General features: G+C 53.6%; 1 protein-coding gene across 1 annotated transcript in view; it reads left to right on the top strand.

The window, feature by feature from the left end:
- shot (dystonin-like protein short stop) overlaps positions 1 to 18,279 on the top strand; it is a 68,099-nt gene that overhangs the window by 30,556 nt on the left and 19,264 nt on the right. The window contains exons 20-23 of the mRNA XM_086903801.1: positions 64 to 9,977; positions 12,985 to 13,131; positions 13,217 to 13,440; positions 13,836 to 18,002. Of these exons, the coding sequence (XP_086759927.1) occupies positions 64 to 9,977; positions 12,985 to 13,131; positions 13,217 to 13,440; positions 13,836 to 18,002 (14,452 nt within the window). The remainder of the gene's footprint in view (positions 1 to 63; positions 9,978 to 12,984; positions 13,132 to 13,216; positions 13,441 to 13,835; positions 18,003 to 18,279) is intronic.

The raw sequence follows: 18,279 nt of genomic DNA, 5'->3' as shown, positions 1-18,279 counted from the left end.
ACCACCACCACCACCACTACGTTGACGGTGACGAGGACGAGGACGACGACTCGAGAGAGGCACGTTCCGCACTGGATCCGCGCACGGGCAAGCTCGTTACCGAGGATGGGGAGAGGCTGTCGGTCGAAGAGGCCCACGCGAGGGGTTACCTGGCCAAGCTTGACGTCACCGTCACGGTCAAGAGGGGCGCGTTCACCCTCTCCGACGCGATAAACCACGGCCTGGTGGACGAGTCCGGCCGTGTCCTGGACCGGGTCACGGGCGAGTGTCACACCCTCGACGAGGCCGTGGAGAAGGGGATTCTGGATCCGTCCGTGAAGGAGATCGTCGACCCGGGAACGGGCGACAAGACCAGTCTACGGGAGGCCCTCGATCTCGGTATAATCGATTCGAGGAGCGGGAGATACGGGAGCAGGGGTAGTAGCCTTCTTTCCCTGAAGGAGGCGCGCGAGTCGCGCCTGATAGCTCGACCAGTGACCTTGAAAGATTGCCACGACGCGGGGATGTTGGACGAGAGGGGGAACATCGTGAGTCCGACAAGCGGGGCCAAGTTGTCCGTGATCGAGGCGATGCGGGAGGGGATCCTCGACGAGGATCGATTGAGATCCGTAAAGGATGCGAGAACCGGCGAGATGGTCACCTTGTCCGAGGCGTTGAACCGCGGCCTGATCGATCCCGTAAGGGGAACGTACGTGGACTCGAAGACGAAGGAGGAGACGAGCATCTCGGAGGCGGTAGAGAGAGGATCGATCGTGTCGCTCGTTCGTAGAACGATATTCGACGTGGAAGGGTTCAAGGATCCGTCGAGCGGCGAATACGTGAGCTTGAACGCCGCTCTGGCCAAAGGTTTGATCGGTACGACCGAGTCGGGCGTCGGTGTATACGCGTTGGATCCCGGCAGGGGGAGAACGATCTCGTTGGCCGAGGCCGAGGAGCTCGGCTACGTCCGAGCGGAAGTTTCGGAGATGCTCAACCGAGGGATCGGGATGGCGAGGGAAGATGGTGGAGAGATGACGCTTCTCGAGGCGATTCTCTCCGAGTTGATCGATTCGAGGACCGGCATGCTGTTGGATCGTTCACGTGGCAAGAAACCGATACCTCTCGAGGACGCCATCAAGCGTGGCCTCATCACACCCGACGGCGCAGCTTTGCTCACCGGTCTTTTGAACGTAACCGTCACCGCTCAGAGAACGAAGGAAATTCGGGTTGAGAGAGGGGGGAGGGACGTCGTGGACAAAGTCGACGATACGAGGACCACCGCCAGCGCCATCTCGTTCGAAACGACGGACGTGGTCGATAACGTCGTTTCCTCTCTAAACGACGACGTTCCGAGAGCGATCGGCACGACCACCACCATCATAGCCAAAGATCGCGTGGTCCACTCGTCGGGCGTCAAGGAAACGAAAACGAGGAGCGAGATAAAGGATTCGACGAGGACGAACGATCCGGCGGAGGCAGCGCGTTCCTCCCCATCGTGGGTGCTCAAGTACAAGGATCCGGATCAAGATCAGGACACGAGCGTGGCGAACGAATTCGCGAGGGAGGACGGTTGTTCGTCGACGACCGAGAAACGCGTGTTCGAATTGCCCACCGAGGGTTGGCCCCTGTCCGAGGCGATCGAAAGAAAATTGTTCGATCCGACCACCGGCCTCTTCATAATACCCGGCACGGACAGACTCGTCTCGTTCGAGGAGTGCGTCAAGTTGCGGATAATCGATCCCAACTCGAGCCTCGTGATCGATCCGAACAACGGGAGAAAAGTTTCCCTTCTACGAAGCTTGGAGAAGAATATCCTCGACTCGACCGGCCATTACACCAGCCCGCAAAAGATGACGATGAAGGAGGCGATCGACGAGGGATTGATCGTTCTCGACGACGGCAAGCAAACGAGGGACGCGGAAGCGAGGGATTCGACCCAACACAGACTCTTACGAATCACGAAAGTCGTCGGCGAGCCGGACAAGTTGGAGGTGAGCCGATCCGACGACCCGTCCAAGCAGTTCGAGATAAAAATTTCCGAGACGAGTCACACCATACCCGACCCGGTCAGAGTTTCTCGAGACTTGATCTACGATCCGAGCACCGCGCTCGTCATATCGACGGAAAGCGGGAAATCGACCGAGTTGCTGCAAGCGTTGTCCGACGGCACCTTGCCACCCGAGCTGGTGGTCGTTAAAGATCCCGTCACCGGGAGGGACATCGGCATAGCGGAAGCGGTGCAACGCGGAATCGTGGATTCCGACACGGCGCGATACAACGTGGACAAACGCAGAAAGATATCCCTGCTCGACGCCGCGAAATTCGGCATAGTGAGCGTTATCGGGTCGCCGCTCGTCCCGATCACGTCGTCCACCCCCACCGCCAAAGACAGTGTCGCGCCCTACAGGATGGAAGCGGAACGAGCCGCGAGGGAGCAATTATCGCCGGCCGATCAGGAAGAGATCTCCGTTACCGGCAAACCGCCCGCCTCCTCCGTCTCCGTCTCGGAATCGGATTCGGCGATCGGCTCCACCTCGGTCGTCGATTCCGCCACCGATTTCTCCCCGACCGCGCCCAGCGAGGAGCCCTCGGTCTCGAGAGGAACCGAAGAGGAATCGGAGGGAGACCCTCCGATTAAGTGTTACGCCGTTCCCCGGCCACCGTCCGCCGAGATCGAGACGATTGTCCTACAGAAGATGAGGAAGAGAGTGATGAGACCGACGGAGGCGCTCGAGAGCGGATTGATCGACCAAGAAACGGCCGAGTTGTTGAGCAACGATAATACCTCCTCCTCCTCCCCCTTGTCCGAGGCAATTCGCAGCAACAGGATAGACGCAGGGGCGGGGAGGATTATCGATCCACAGAGAGGCGACGTTCTAAGCATAGGAGAGGCGATGGAGCGAGGCATATTGGACCCGGTGAGCGGCGATATTTTGATACCGTTGGCCAAGAGTTTGTCGATCCCCGGCCTCTACAGACAAGGCCTGCTCGACCCCAGGGAGGGGAAGGTCGTCCATCCAGAGACGGGCGCCCACTTAACCCTCGCCGAGGCGATCCTCTGCGAGATAGTCGACCCGCTGTCCAAGCTCACCTGCTCCAACGGCCGCACCGAGACCCTGCGCGGCGCCATCGAGAGCGACTTAATCGACCCGGACAGATCGTTGATCAAGACCAGCGGAGGGGGGAGCGTGGGCCTGGTGAAGGCCGTGGAGAGCAGCTGCGTGTTCGCCGACTCGGACGATCATCAACAGAGAGTCATCCCCCCGGCCGGGATGACGTTCGCCGTCGCCCTCGAGCGGGGCTTGATAGACCCGTCCGGCAAAGAGATACGACACCCGATCACCGAGGAGCGTCTGCCCCTGGAGGAGGCTATAAGGGGCGACTTCATAATGTCGTTGCCCTGCCCTGCCACCTCGGACAGCATGGAGGTGACCAAGGCGTTGGAGGCGGGCCTGATCGATCGGGAGAAAGGCGTTTACGTTCATCCAACGACGGGGACGCCTGTCGGCCTGGCCACCGCCATCGAGTCCGGTTTGCTGATCGTGAAACCGCCCTCGTGCGTCGCCTCCTCCACGCAGACGGTCACGTCGTATCACACGGTCACCACGAGGACCGTGGACATCTCGCCCGGTTACGAGTTGGCGGGTGGGGATGGGGTGAGGAACGTGGAGACCGGGGACGTTATGGGGATGGAGGAGGCCCGGGGGAGGGGCATCGTGAGGGACGAGTCGGAGAGGAGGGAGAGCTTCGCTACGAAGGACATCAGGACGACGTTCGACCGCGCCCTCGAGAGGGGTTTGCTCGACATGGGGGCGGGCACGTACACCGACCCCTCGACGGGCCGCTCGATGACTATACGACGGGCGATCGAGTGCGGGTTGTTGGACGATGAGGAAGCAGGGGATCGTGGATCGGCGATCGATCGGGTGTACGACGAGGCGACGGAGAGATTCTTGGACCCAGAGACGAAGGAGTCGTACACGTTGACCGAGGCTATGGACGTGGGACTGATCGATCCGAACACGGTAATTTACGACACGGGGGCCGCGGCCACGGTCACGGCGAGGGAAGCGGTCGAGAGGGGGATTATCGATCCCGTGACAGGGAGGGACGATCGTGGCGCGGTCTCGTTGAAGCAGGCCGCGAAATTGGGCCTTTTGGCGGTGGTGGCAGCACCGGTCCTCGCTGGGAAAGCGGTGTACGACGCCGTTCGCGACGCCTCGAGCAAGGATAAGGACAAGGGTGGTAGAAGGGTGGAAAAGGTATTGGAAAAGGAAAGAGAAAAATCGGAGACACGGGAGGAAGTGGAGAAAATGAGGAAGGTTTCGAAGGGAGCGGCTCGTGGAGAAAGGTCGGAAGATTTTATGGCGAAAGAACGGATGGAAGGCAAGAAGGAAGGATCTAGAAAAGTGGATATTGTCGAAGAACGAGTGGAAAGTAAAAAGGAAACTGTATCTAAGATGGATGTCAAAGAAGAACGGGTAGAGTCGAGGAAGGAACTCGCGTCGAAAATGGATATGGAGAAAGAACAGAGTAAAATGGAAGCCGTATCAAGAGATGATGTAAAACAAGTAGAATTGAAAAAGGAATCTGAACTTAAAATGGATGTAGACGAAGAACAAGTGGAGAGAAAGAAAGAACCCGTATCAAAAGGTGATGTGAAACAAGTAGAATTGAAAAAGGAACTTGAACTAAAAATGGATGTAGACAAAAAACAAGTGGAGAGTAAGAAGAAAGAACCTGTATCAAGAGATGATGTAAAACAAGTAGAATTGAAAAAGGAATCTGAACTAAAAATGGATAAAGAACAAGTGGAGAGTAAGAAAGAACCTGTATCAAAAATTGTTGCAGAACAAGCGAAGAAGGAACCTGTATTCAAAGTGGATGTAGACAAAGAACAAGTGGAGAGCAAGAAAGAACCTGTATCAAAAAGTGATGTAAAACAAGTAGAATTGAAAATGGATAAAGAACAAGTGGAGAGTAAGAAAGAACCTGCATCAAGAGATGATGTAAAACGAGTAGAATTGAAAAAGGAATCTGAACTAAAAATGGCTAAAGAAGAAGTGGAGAGTAAGAAAGAACCTGTATCAAAAATTGTTGCAGAACAAGCAGAAGCGAAGAAGGAACCTGTATTCAAAGTGGATGTAGACAAAGAACAAGTGGAGAGCAAGAAAGAACCTGTATCAAAAAGTGATGTAAAACAAGTATTGAAATTGAAAATGGATAAAGAACAAGTGGAGAGTAAAAAAGAATCTGTATCAAGAATTGATGCAAAACAAGCAGAATCGAAGAAGGAACCTGTATCCAAAATAGATATTGATGAGAAACAAGTAGAAAATAAGAAAGAACCCGTATCAAAAGTTGAACAAGCAGAACCGAAAAAGGAACCTGTATCCAAAGTGGATGTAGACGAAAAACCGGTATCAAAAGTTGAACAAACAGAACCGAAGAAGGAACCTGTATCCAAAGTGGATGAAAAACAATTAGAAAGGAAAGAAGAATTTGCATCTAAAACAGACATTAGCAAAGAACAAATAGAAGTTAAGAAAGAATCTGTATCAAAACTAGATGTAGACAAAGAATTGACAGAGAGCAAGAGAGTATCAGAAGTGGATGTTGCCAAAGAAGAAGTGGAAACGAAGAAGGAGTCTATATCAAAACTAGACGTAGACAAAGAACTAACAGAAGGCAAGAAAGAAACTGTATCAAAACCAGACGTAGACAAAGAACTGACAGAGAGCAAGAGAGAATTTGTATCAGAAGTGGATGTTGCCAAAGAACAAGTGGAAACGAAGAAGGAAGAACCCGTATCTAAAATAGATATTGACAAAGAAAAAGTGGAAACGTGGAAGAAGGAATTCGTATCTAAAATAGATATTGACAAAGAAGAAGTGGAAACGAAGAAGGAACTCGTATCTAAAATAGATATTGCCAAGGAACGAGTGGAAAGCAGTGAAAAATCCAAGATAGGCGAAGAAGAAACGAGGAGAGAGCTTGGAACATCGAAACTGGACGAAAAGAGCGCGATGATAGAGAAAGAACCCAAAGCGTCAAAAACGGACGAGGAGAAGCGGGATATCGGCGAGGAGCGGACTGAAACGGAGAAAGAGGAACTCGAGAGAGGATCGATGGAAACGGAGGAAGACGGAGAGTCGGAAGAGGAGGAGAGATTCTCGATCCGGGTGACGGCCGATCTGACGGCTGGGGATCTGGTTGCCCAGGGGGCGTTCGACCCGGAGAAGGAAAAGTTCGCGGACCCCGAGACGGGCGAGGTCGTCTCGTTCCACGACTTCGTCCTTGACCTCGGCATTTTCGACCCGGACGACGTCCTCGTCAAGGATCTGTCCTGCAAAACGATCGACAGATACGTGTCCCTCCGCGAGGCGATCGCCAAACCACTCGTAGATCGAAACCTCGGATACATGGTCGATCCGAAGACTGGCAAGAGGATACCGTTCTTCGAGGCCGTGAGAACTGGCCTGATAAAGCAGGGACCGACGTTATCGACGAGGCAACCGGACGGCCGAGAAGGCAGTTTCACGCTGCGGGACGCGGTCGAGATGGGCCTCCTCGACCCCGCAACCCGCCTCGTCCGCGACCCGGCCACCGATCGAACCCTCCCGCTCAACGAAGCGATCCGGCTCGGCCTGATCGATCCGAACTCGATCGATATCCGGGACCCGGTCAACGACGAGCTCTCCTCCCTCCAAGAGGTGTTGGAGTCCGGCGCGAAGATCGACGTGGAGGACGCGTTCGTGAGGGGATTGATCGTGCCCGAATCGCGGAAACCGATCTCGTTGGAGGCGGCCATCAGGAAGGGGCTCTACGACGAGCAGAGCGGCAGGATAAGGGACCCGTTGACCGACCAGCTCGTCGACGTGGAGGAGAGCGTGAGGAGGGGTATAATCGACGCGTTGATCACCGAGTGCGAGGACAGCAAGACGGGCACGTTCCTCTCGTTGGAGGAGGCGCTTCGGGAGCCGAGGCTGCTCGATTCCTCGACCGGCCGTGTCCGGGACACGAGGACGGGGGAATCGCTCGCGTTGACCGCCGCCCTCGACAGAGGTCTGATAATCACGTCGAGTTTCGCGCTCACCCTGATCGACGCCATAGTGAGGGAGTATTATTGCCCGAGGACGGGCCTCGTAGCCAATCCGAGGACGGGCGAGGAGACGACGTTGAAGGAGGCCATGGAGACGAACTACGTGGACGGGGGGACGACCGTGGTGAGGGACGACAGGAGCGACGAGGTGTTGTCCCTGAGCGAGGCAGAGGAGAGACGAGTGATCGATCTCGAGAGAGGCATATTGACGTCCCCCCACCCGATGACGTTGAACGTTGCCTACGAGAAAGGGTACATCCTGAGCACGGTGAAGCCTTGGTCGTTGCAACAGGCGTTGGCCCACCAGACCTACGATCCCGAGCGTGGCCTCTTCCACATAGACGGGGTCGGTTACACCCTCGAGGACGCGTTGAAGAAGGGATTGATAGCCAAGGACAGTCCCTCGGTCAAGGATCCGAGGAGCAGCGAGATCATCTCCCTCGGGATGGCCATAGAGGAGGGTTTGATCGATCCTGGGACCGCCACGGCCCTCGACCCGTCCACTGGCGCCCACATATCGTTGACGGACGCCCTGGAACGTGGCCTCGTGGTCCCGGCCAAGCGCAAGATATCCCTGCCCGAGGCGGTGTTCAAAGGATTGTACGAGCCGAGCACAGGACGCTTCATCGTCCCCGAGACCAGCGAGAGGCTGCAGACGGACAGGGCGATCAAGGTGGGCGCGATCGATCCGAGCACAGCCGTGGTCGTCCGCCAGCCGAACGGCCGCGCCATCACGTTCAGCAAGGCGATCAAGGAGCTTATAGTGGACCCGAAGACGGGCACCGTGACCAACGAGAAGGGGAAGCCGATCGATTTCCGGGAGGCGTTGGAGCGGGGCCTCCTTCTCGAGGCCCGCCGACCGATGACGTTCAGCGAGGCGATCTCCAAGGGGATACTCGACGAGAGGACGAACAAATTCTTGGACCCCCAGACGGGTGTATACCTGAGCCTGGTCGAGGCTGTGAGAGGGAATTTGATAGACGCGGACTCGGTGACGGTGAAGGACGGGAGGAGCGGTTTCAGGGAGAGGATATCCCTGGCCGAGGCGATCAGGAGCGGGTACATCGACGGTGGGTCGGGCAGGGTGAGGGTGAGCCAGGACTCGAGCGTGTCCCTTCGCGAGGCGTACGAGGCGGGGCTGATCGTGGACCACAGGGCGGCCGTCTCGCTGCAAAGGGCGATCCACCAAGGGTTGTACGACGACCGTACGGGGAAGATAACGGATCCGAGCACGGGGAGGGCGGTCACGTTGCACGAGGCGATGAGGAATTGCCTGGTGAGCCCGGTCCTCCCCTGTTACTGGGACAGGAGGGCGGGCAGGTTGCTCTCGCTGGCCGAGACGTGTCGGGCAGGGGTGATAGACAGGCGGTCGGGCGTGTTCAGGGAGGGCGGGGCGGCCCTCACGCTGACCGAGGCCCTCGAGTCGGGGCTGATCGTCGACATCGAGAGCCCGCTCTGCCTCCACCAAGCGATCGCGATCGGCATGTACGAGCCGGCGACGGGCACGTTCCGCCACCCGACGGCCGCCAATCGAAGAGGAGGGGGGCTGACGCTGGCCGAGGCCTGCGAGGCCGAGCTGATCGACGCGTTCTCGTCCATCGTTCGGGACGCGCGTCGCGACATATACGTGCCCCTCTCCCTGGCCATCTCCTCGAAACTCGTCGACGACACCCGCGGCACTTACCTACTCGACGACGAGCCACCGATCGATCTACGCGAGGCGGCGAGAAGGGGTCACGTGGTCCCCTCGAATCTTCCCCTGGGCGTGGAGGCTGCGGTGAATTGCGACTTGTACAGAGGCGAGACAGGCCTGTTCGTCGATCCCCGCGTCAACGAGACTCGGGACCTGGCCGCAGCGTTCCACGCGGGCCTCCTCGACCCGGCCACCACGGCGCTCAAGGACGGGATCACCGGCCAACTCGTTTCCCTGGAGCGCGCGATAGAGAGCGGAGCGATCGACCGCGGCCGCGTCCTCGACGCGAGGACCGAACGATTTTATCCGATCGACGCAGCCTTCGAGCGGGGCCTGCTCGTCACGTTGGACAAACCTCTCGCCCGTTTCCCAACCCCCTCCTCCCGATACTCGGAGGAGGTGAGCCTGGAGGAGGCGATGGAGAGGGGACTGGTTGACCCGAGGGCAGCGGTGGTCAGGGATCCGGGGACGGGTCGCTTCGTCCCGATCGGGGAAGCGGTCGCCGAACGACGGATCCTCGACCCGTCGTGGACGGGGAGATTCGGTGGGCCGGCAAGGTTGGTCCGGGTTGGAGAGGCGGAGGTGTATCTGGTTGAACCGTTGAGCCTGGAGGAGGCGATCGAGAGGGGATGGTTGGAGAAGGATGGTGACGGGAAGGTGATGGATCCGAGGACGAGGGAGCGGATGACGTTGAGGGAGGCGGTCTGCCTCGGGATCGTGGACCCGGGGTCGGCTTTGGTCAAGGACACGAGGAGGAGGAGATTGGTACGGTTGGCGGAGGCGTTCGAGAGGGGGTTGATGGACGCCGAGAAGGGGGACGTGTTGGAGACGGAGACGTTGAGGCTGTACGGGTTGTCGGGGGCGATCGAGGGGGGTCTGTTGATCACCCCGAGCCGCGGTTTCTCGTTCATCGACGCGTTACAGTTGGGCCTTTATCACGTGGAGACCGGTAAATTTCGCGACCCGTTCCGCCCCGCGGCAGCGTTGTCCACGTTGAAGGAGGCGGTCGACTCGGCCTCGATAGACCCGACGAGCACGGTGATCAAAGTGCCTGGAACCGGTAAAATCGTTAGTTTGTTAGAGGCGGTGAATGCCGGGATAGTAGATCCTATAGCGGGCGAGCTTATCGAAGATCCATCGGGAAAGAGGCTTGACTTCGCGAATGCCCTGGAGCAGGGTTATATACTCACCGCAGAAGCTAGGGTAAGTGGCACACTTTCTTCTTCTCGCTTCTTCTATTTCTATTTCTATCTCTATTTCTGTCCCTCTAATTTTTTTACTTTTTTTTTTTTTTTTTTTTTTTTTTACTTTACACACTTCGTCGTATCCCGAGCGACGCTTTGTACTACTTTTTTTTTTTTTTTTTTATGACTAGCCACTGTTCTCCATTCCCGCGCTGTCCCGTGCTTTTCTCTCTCACTTTTTATTTTTCTCGTCTCTTTTTTTTTTCTCTCTCTCCTACATTTTGTTCATTTTTGTTTTTTACCTTTTTGTTTTTTTTCATGTTTCTTTCTTTTTTTTTTCTTTTTTCTTTTTTTTTTCTTTTTTTTTTTTTTTTCTTTTGGATTTTTAACTCCGTCTCTACTTTTCTCTTTTACTCTTAACCGCTTGCCGCAGAGGTTATGGCTCGTTACGTATCGTAAAAAAAGGAAATAAAACGCTTCGATGCATCCAGTCGCCTATCGCTCTACGTGTGCGACGATAGCCGACACGTTAGAAAAAGACAAAACAAAAAAAAAGAAAAAAGATCTCTCGAACTCACTCTCCTCTCACGAAAAGAAACACTCTTTCTCTCTTTCTTTCTCTCACTCACTCGCTCACTCACTCGCTCACTCATCCACTGTCGACGATCTCGTCGATAGTGTCGATCTCTTTGTACAGCAGCGGCATATCCCATGTTTAACCAGCAACATGAACGTATATTTGCTCGATACATCAGATACACGTCCTCTTTGCATGGTGCCCTTAAAGAAAAAAGAGCGTGCCACGATACCACGACATATATATATATATACATACATATATATATGACATCGAACAACGTCACAACCGAAGAGCGGGAAATGACCGACGAGTGATAACGAAGGACGAAATATGAAATGACGAATAATTAAAAAAAAAAAAAAAAAAAAGAAAGGAAAAATTGGTGTAAAGAAAAAAAAAAAAGAATAAAAATGTCCGTGGGGCGCTCCTCCCATCATCCTGTTCGTTCACGCATACATTCGCATTAATCATTATATATACATATATATATAGGACGCACGTCGCATTCTCACGTTTTTTGTTCACGTAACAGGGGGCTATGTATAATGTCGTATAATACTAATCAACGAGGGTCGGTGCTCGATCACCGATCAACGAGACGAGTAATCAATGAAACGAATCGATAAAAAACGACGAATGATGGAACGATAATAACAAAAATGTGTTCGTATACGAAAATATACGATAATATTAATATTAATCGGTCGTCGATCTTTTTCGTGTCGCCTGATCGCATCGGCTAATGCTAACTCTCGATTCATCGACTTTTTTTTTAACGTTTTTTGTTTTTTCTTTTTTTTTTTCTTCTTCTTCTTCTTCTTAATCGTAATTTGCACGTCGTTTGGTTTAACCATGGCGTTTCACGTTTTTTCCTCCCTTCCCCTCTTCCCAATTCTTTGTCCACGTTTATTCCTTTCGTTCCGAGCGATCGATATCCTTGTCGCAAGAAAAGTCACGTGCGCGTGAGATAAGCGTGAAACGAAAGAGAAGCCATATTCGAATCGAAATATCAGTCGAACATCGATTATATATATCGGTCGATCGAACAAACTCGATCTATGAAAAATGCGGTAGCCACGTGTTACGTGTGATCGCATGCTTAACAGGTTATCATCTAGCTACATACATACATACATATATATATATATATTTATATATTTATATATGAATAATCTTCCTTCTCCGTCACTTCACTACCTCCCCCATCCCCCCCCCCTTCCTCCCCTCATTTAATCATCGAGTATATAACGTACTTTTTTTTTTTTTTTTTTTTTAAATAGTAATTTTTGATAATTTCGATGATATAATATCCGTAATATAACATATTATAATATATATATATGAATAGTCAGATTTATTATTTACACTCAAGTTTTTACTTTTACTTTTTTCAGGTATTATTCCGTTTCAGTTTTAAGCTCGTTCCTGTGTTTTTTTTTTTTTCTTCTAGCACGAGTGCTCTTCGAGCGTGAAGAAAGCTCTGAGAGCACGTAGAATACGTACCTCGAGAAAAAAAAAAAAAGAGAAAAAAGAACATACTAGCATACATCGATACATTTTTTATTTATTACACACTCATATTACGTATATATATATATATATTTTATATATAAGCATATACTATATATGTGTATATATATATATAGTATCGTAAGCGCGTATATATATATATATATCATCTCCCCCTCATCCCCCCGTATCATTTGCCATTCTTATATATATATTCGCGCGATACGTTCGTTTTTATTGTTATTGTTATTGTTATTGTTATTTTTCTCCCCTCTCTTTTTTTACTCCCTAATATATATATATATTTATATTTATATATTTTATTCTCGCTTGTGGACGCGTCTTATTGTGACGAGAACGCGGCTTCCTCGATATTTTCTGTCCTGTCGTCCGCTTCGAGACTGCATAGAAAAAAACCACGTACGGGACAAAATATGCAGTCCACGATTCACTACTTCGCTGCAGATCGATCAGATCTCCTTGGTTCTTCTAAAAAAAAAAAAACTGTTGTGTTTTTTATTTATTTATTTAATCATCGTGTATAATTATTATTATTACTATTATTATTATTTTTAATACTCAATGTAACGTGTTACGTTTTACGTTTTCCAAGTGTGTGTATGTGTTTGCATGCGTGAGATACGTTGTTTTTTTTTTTTTTTAAGCTTATTTCGTTTCGTTTCGTTTCGTTTTTTTTTCTTTCTTTTTTTGACTGACCATCATTGTTCCTCCACAGACCGACCGCCCGTGGTAAGATGGCGGTTTTTTTTTTTTTGTTTACATTACATTACATGTTATCTTTTGTCGTAATAATTTAATAATTCGTTAAGTGAGCACGTTAAGATAAGGTTTATTCGAAATAAAAAATTATTGTGCGTATTGGCTTCGCCTACCAAATTGCAAGTTTTTCTCCTTTTTCTGTTGCAAATTATCGTAGCAAGCGGTCGAGGAGAAGTACAAGCTGTGCGACGAAACGTCCTCGAAATTGCTCAAATGGATATCCGAGGTGGAGGAGCAGTTGGCCAATCAGGAGAACGTGAAGGAAGACGTCGAGGAGCTTCGAAGTCAAATAACCGCTATGAACGTAAGCGTCATTTTATCGATTCGAAAAAAATAAAAGAAAAGGTAAAGAAAATTAATTAATAAAAAATTTATTAACGCGTATATAGAAGATCAAAGTGGACTTGGAAGCGCACTCGAGGCCGGTCTCCTCCTGCCTCGATCAGATACGTCAAGTCGTTCTGACGGGTAGCAACGTGTTGTCCAGCGAGGAGGTGTCCACGTTGGAGAAGAATGGCCGATCGTTGAAGACCAGGTTCGACAAAGCCTCGGATCGTACCGAGAGAATGGTGAAACGTTTGAACGCCGCCAGAGACGAGTTGGTCAAGTTCAAGTAAGTGTTTTTTTTTTTTTTTTCTTTGAAATCAAAGATCTTTCTTAACACTTTGTTAACGCTCTTTTTTCGGTGAATTTGTAAAGAGAGAGAATTTTATTCGATTGTCAAAATCCACAACTTCGTTTCGCGCGATGTTTTGATAATGAAGCAGTTATCGAGATGCATCCACGATTCGTCGAAGCGATTCTATCTCGATAAATTATTTCCCCCTTTCCACTATATTCTCAACGAATGAGAAGTAATTTCGTGCTTGCAAAACTTCGAAAATAATTTAATTTGAGATAAAAAGAAGAATCTATATCTTATTCCACGTGAAGCGATATTTGAAAAGAATAATCAAACGCATCGATCCAAGAATCGAAGTTGACCCCGCTAATTCTCTCTCCCCGCAGGAACGAGTTGTCCACGTTCTCCCACTGGTTGGACAGCGCGAGAAGGATCCTCGAGAAGAAGGAGCACTCGTTGTCCGACCTGAACAGATTGCACTCGAGCACGGACTCGACCCGCGACTTCATCAGCGACGTGATAGCCCACCAAGCGGACCTTCGCTTCATCACGATGGCCGGCCAGAAATTCGCGGACGAGGGGAAGGAGTTCCTGCACGTTCTGAACGAGTTCCGTGCCGGCTTGCCCCAACCTTTGCCCGGCAAAGAGGCGACCTCGGCCGAGGACTCGGCCGTGCGAGGCGAGGTCGCCCTCGCCTCCTCCCGCTACAAGGATCTCCTCACCCGTGCCAACCTCCTCTCCGACAAACTGTCCGGGGTGGGCGGGAGGCAGAGGGATTACCGCGAGTGCCTGGAGAAGGCGAGGAGCTGGCTGAAGGAGATGGAGCCGAAGGTGAAGAGGGCGGTCTCCGAGGCGACCGCCGCCGAGCCCAAGCAAGTGGAGGACCAGTTGAGCAGGATAAAGGCGCTGAACAAGGAGATGCTGGCCAACGAGCGGCTGGTCGAGGGCGTCAAGTCCAGCCTCGAGGCTCTCCTCGCCTCCCTCGACCTGGCCAACAGCGAGGTGGACGCGACCCGGCTTCGAGACGAGGCCGAGAACCTGGCCTCACGCGCGAACGACCTCAAGTCGAGGCTGGACGACCGGTACAACGAGTTGGAGAGGGCAGCTGCCGCTGTCGCCCAGTTCTACGATCGGGCCAAGACGATCCAGCAACTGGTGGCCGGTGTCGAGAAGGAATTGGACTCGATGAGGGCTTCGAGCAGGGAGGCGAAGGTGTTGCGCGTGCAAATAGAGGAGACGAGCAAAGCGATGGCCAAAGTGAGCCGCGTGTACGAGGAGGTGGCCAACTTGGAGAGCCTGGGCGAGCGATTGGCCGATCACGGCGTGTCGGCCGGTTCCCCGCCGATCGTGGAACAGGTGGAGCAGTTGAAACGACAGGCTGGAAGGGTGGACGAGAGGTCGCGCGAGCGTTACGACGAGCTCACCTCGACTCTGGACAAGCTGCAGGAGTTCCAACGGATGCACGGGGAGGCGATGTCGGGGATCGAGGAGGCGAGCGACCGAGTGAGGCGGTTGAAGCCGGTCGGTTCCGAGGTCGAGTCGATAAAGGCGCAGCAGGAGGACTTCAGGGTGTTGAAGGCGGAGAGGATAGAGCCGTTGGCTCGCGCGGTCGACGAGTGCAACGCGGCCGGCCAGGCGTTGATCCAGAGCGCGGGCCGCGACGTGAACACAGGCCCCGTCGAGAGGGACGTGGACAGGATGAACGAGAGATGGAACGAGTTGAAGGAGAAGCTGAACGAGAGGGACAGAAGATTGGACGCGGGCCTCCTTCAATCTGGCAAGTTCCAGGAGGCGTTGGAGGGGTTGCAGAAGTGGTTGGCCGACACGGAGGAGATGGTGTCCAACCAGAAACCACCCTCCTCGGATTACAAGGTGATCAAGGCGCAGCTGCAGGGGCAAAAGTTCTTGAAGAAGATGCTGATGGACAGGCAGAACTCGATGTCCTCGTTGTACAACATGGGCCAGGAGGTGGCTGGTGGCGCCGACCCGAAGGAGCGGAAGACGATCGAGAAACAGTTGAAGGAGTTGGTGGGCAGGTTCGACGATCTGACGGAGAGCGCCGCGGAGAGGATGGAGGCGTTGGAGCAGGCGATGGGCGTTGCGAAACAGTTCCAGGACAAGCTCGTCCCCCTCTCGATTTGGTTGGACAAGACGGAGAGACGGGTGAGGGACATGGAACTGGTCCCCACCGACGAGGAGAAGATACAGCAACGAGTCGCCGAGCACGACGCCCTCCACGAGGACATCCTCTCGAGGAAGCCCGACTTCAGCGAGCTCACGGAGATCGCCAGCCAGCTGATGGCGTTGGTGGGCGAGGACGAGGCAGCGGCGTTGGCCGACAAGCTTCAAGACGCCGCGGACAGGTACGCGGCTCTGGTCGAGCGCTCGGAGGCGCTCGGCGGTTTGCTCCAACGCTCGAGGCAGGGGTTGCGCCACCTGGTGCTTAGCTACCAGGAGCTTCAGGCGTGGATGGAGGGGATGGAGATGAGATTGTCCAAGTACAGGGTGTTGGCGGTGCACACGGAGAAGCTCCTCCAACAGATGGAGGACCTGGCCGATCTGACCGAGGAGGTGTCGAGCAGGCAGACCGAGGTGGACAGCACCACGGACTCGGGCCTCGAGCTGATGAAGCACATATCGAGCGACGAGGCGTTGCAGCTGAAGGACAAGCTGGACTCGTTGCAACGGCGGTTCAACGACCTCGTGAGCCGGGGCTCGGACCTGTTGAAACACGCCCAGGAATCGTTGCCCCTCGTCCAACAGTTCCACGACAATCACAACCGTCTGATGGACTGGATGCAGGCGGCCGAGTCCGCCCTCCAATCGGCCGAGCCGCGCGAGGACGAGATCGTCCGCCTCGAGATGGAGATATCCGAGTACAGACCCGTCCTCGACAAGATAAACGCGGTCGGGCCCCAGTTGTCCCAGTTGTCGCCTGGCGAGGGCGCTGCCACGATCGAGGCACTGGTGACCAGGGACAACAGGAGGTTCGACGCGATCGCCGAGCAGATCCAGCGTAAGGCGGAGAGGATACAGTTGAGCAAGCAACGCTCCCTCGAGGTGATCGGGGACATTGACGATCTGTTGGAGTGGTTCCGCGAGGTGGACAATCAGTTGAGGGAGGCGGAGCCGCCTAGCAGCGAGCCGGAGATAATCAGGGTCCAGTTGAAGGAGCACAAGGCGTTGAACGACGACATATCGAGCCAGAAGGGCCGGGTCAGGGACGTGATCTCGACGGCGAAGAAGGTGATACGGGAGAACAGCCGGCACGAGGACACGTCGACGATCAGGGAGAACATGGAGGATCTGAGGGAGACGATGGAGATCGTGTCCGGGCTGTCCGCGGACAGGCTGGGCGCGTTGGAGCAGGCGCTGCCATTGGCCGAGCATCTGCGCGACACCCACGTGGGTTTGGTGAGCTGGCTGGAGGAGGCGGAGCAACAGGTGGCCATGCTGCCGATGCCCGCTCTGAGGCCCGACCTGATAGTCGCCCAGCAGGACAAGAACGAGCTCCTGGTGCAGAGCATAAACGAGCACAAACCGTTGGTCGAGAAATTGAACAAGACAGGGGAGGCTTTGATCAAACTGTGCAACGAGGAGGAGGGGATGAAGATACAGGACATCCTCGAGGCGGACACGGCCCGATACGCGGCCCTCAGGGCGGAGCTCAGGAGCAGGCAGCAGACGTTGGAGCAGGCGCTTCAAGAGTCGTCCCAATTCTCGGACAAGTTGGAAGGGATGCTGCGCGCCCTTTCGTCGACGGCCGACCAAGTGAACGGGGCCGAGCCGATCAGCGCCCATCCGGGCCGGTTGAGGGATCAGATGGAGGAGAACTCGGCCCTGATCGACGAGTTGGCGCAGAGGTCGGAGGCGTACGCGGCCGTGAAGAGGGCGGCCGACGACGTGATCAGCAAGGCGGGGAACAGGGCCGATCCGGCCGTGAAGGACATCAAACGGAAGCTGGAGAAGTTGAACAAGTTGTGGGCCGACGTGCAAAAATCTACCACCGATCGAAGCCACACCCTCGACGACGCCCTCCAAATCGCGGAGAAATTCTGGTCCGAGTTGAACGGGGTTATGTCGACGCTGCGAGAGCTGCAGGACGCCCTGGCCGGCCAGGCGCCGCCCGCCGCGCAGCCGGCTGCGATACAGCAGCAGCAGGTCGCCTTGCAGGAGATAAGGCACGAGATCGATCAGACGAAGCCCGATGTGGAGCAGGTGCGCGCCTCTGGCCACGAGTTGATGGGCCTGTGCGGCGAGCCGGACAAGCCTGAGGTGAGGAAGCACATCGAGGACTTGGACCAAGCGTGGGACAACGTGACCGCTTTGTACGCGAGGCGGGAGGAGAACTTGATCGACGCGATGGAGAAGGCTATGGAGTTCCACGAGACGTTGCAGAATCTGCTCGAGTTCTTGGAGGAGGCCGAGGAGAAGTTCGCCCGCATGGGCCCACTCGGGAGCGACATCGACGAGGTTAAGAAACAGATCAAACAGTTGGCCAATTTCAAAGCGGAAGTAGATCCTCACATGGTCAAGGTCGAGGCTTTGAACAGGTAATCCGCTCTTTTCGATTAGTTTTTTAGATTCGCGGGATCGTCGTGCCCTCCCGAATTTGTTTTTCCGGGTCGAGAAAAAGAAATTATGCATAACAATCGTAATATATTCCACGTGATTATTTTAATCGATCACATCAAGATTTTGCTCACCCGCTCTACTTTATTAGTCTACTTGTACTTGTCGATCGTCGCATCGATCTTCCATCTTTGTGCCTCTCTCTCTCTATCTCTCTCCACGTGTCTAAACAGCGAGATTCTAATCCCAATTTTTGTT

Source organism: Apis florea, unplaced genomic scaffold, assembly GCF_048593485.1.
Source record: "Apis florea isolate Af1SG1 unplaced genomic scaffold, ASM4859348v1 contig_2293_pilon, whole genome shotgun sequence".
Taxonomy (NCBI): domain Eukaryota; kingdom Metazoa; phylum Arthropoda; class Insecta; order Hymenoptera; family Apidae; genus Apis; species Apis florea.
This window is presented reverse-complemented; position numbering and strand designations above follow the sequence as displayed.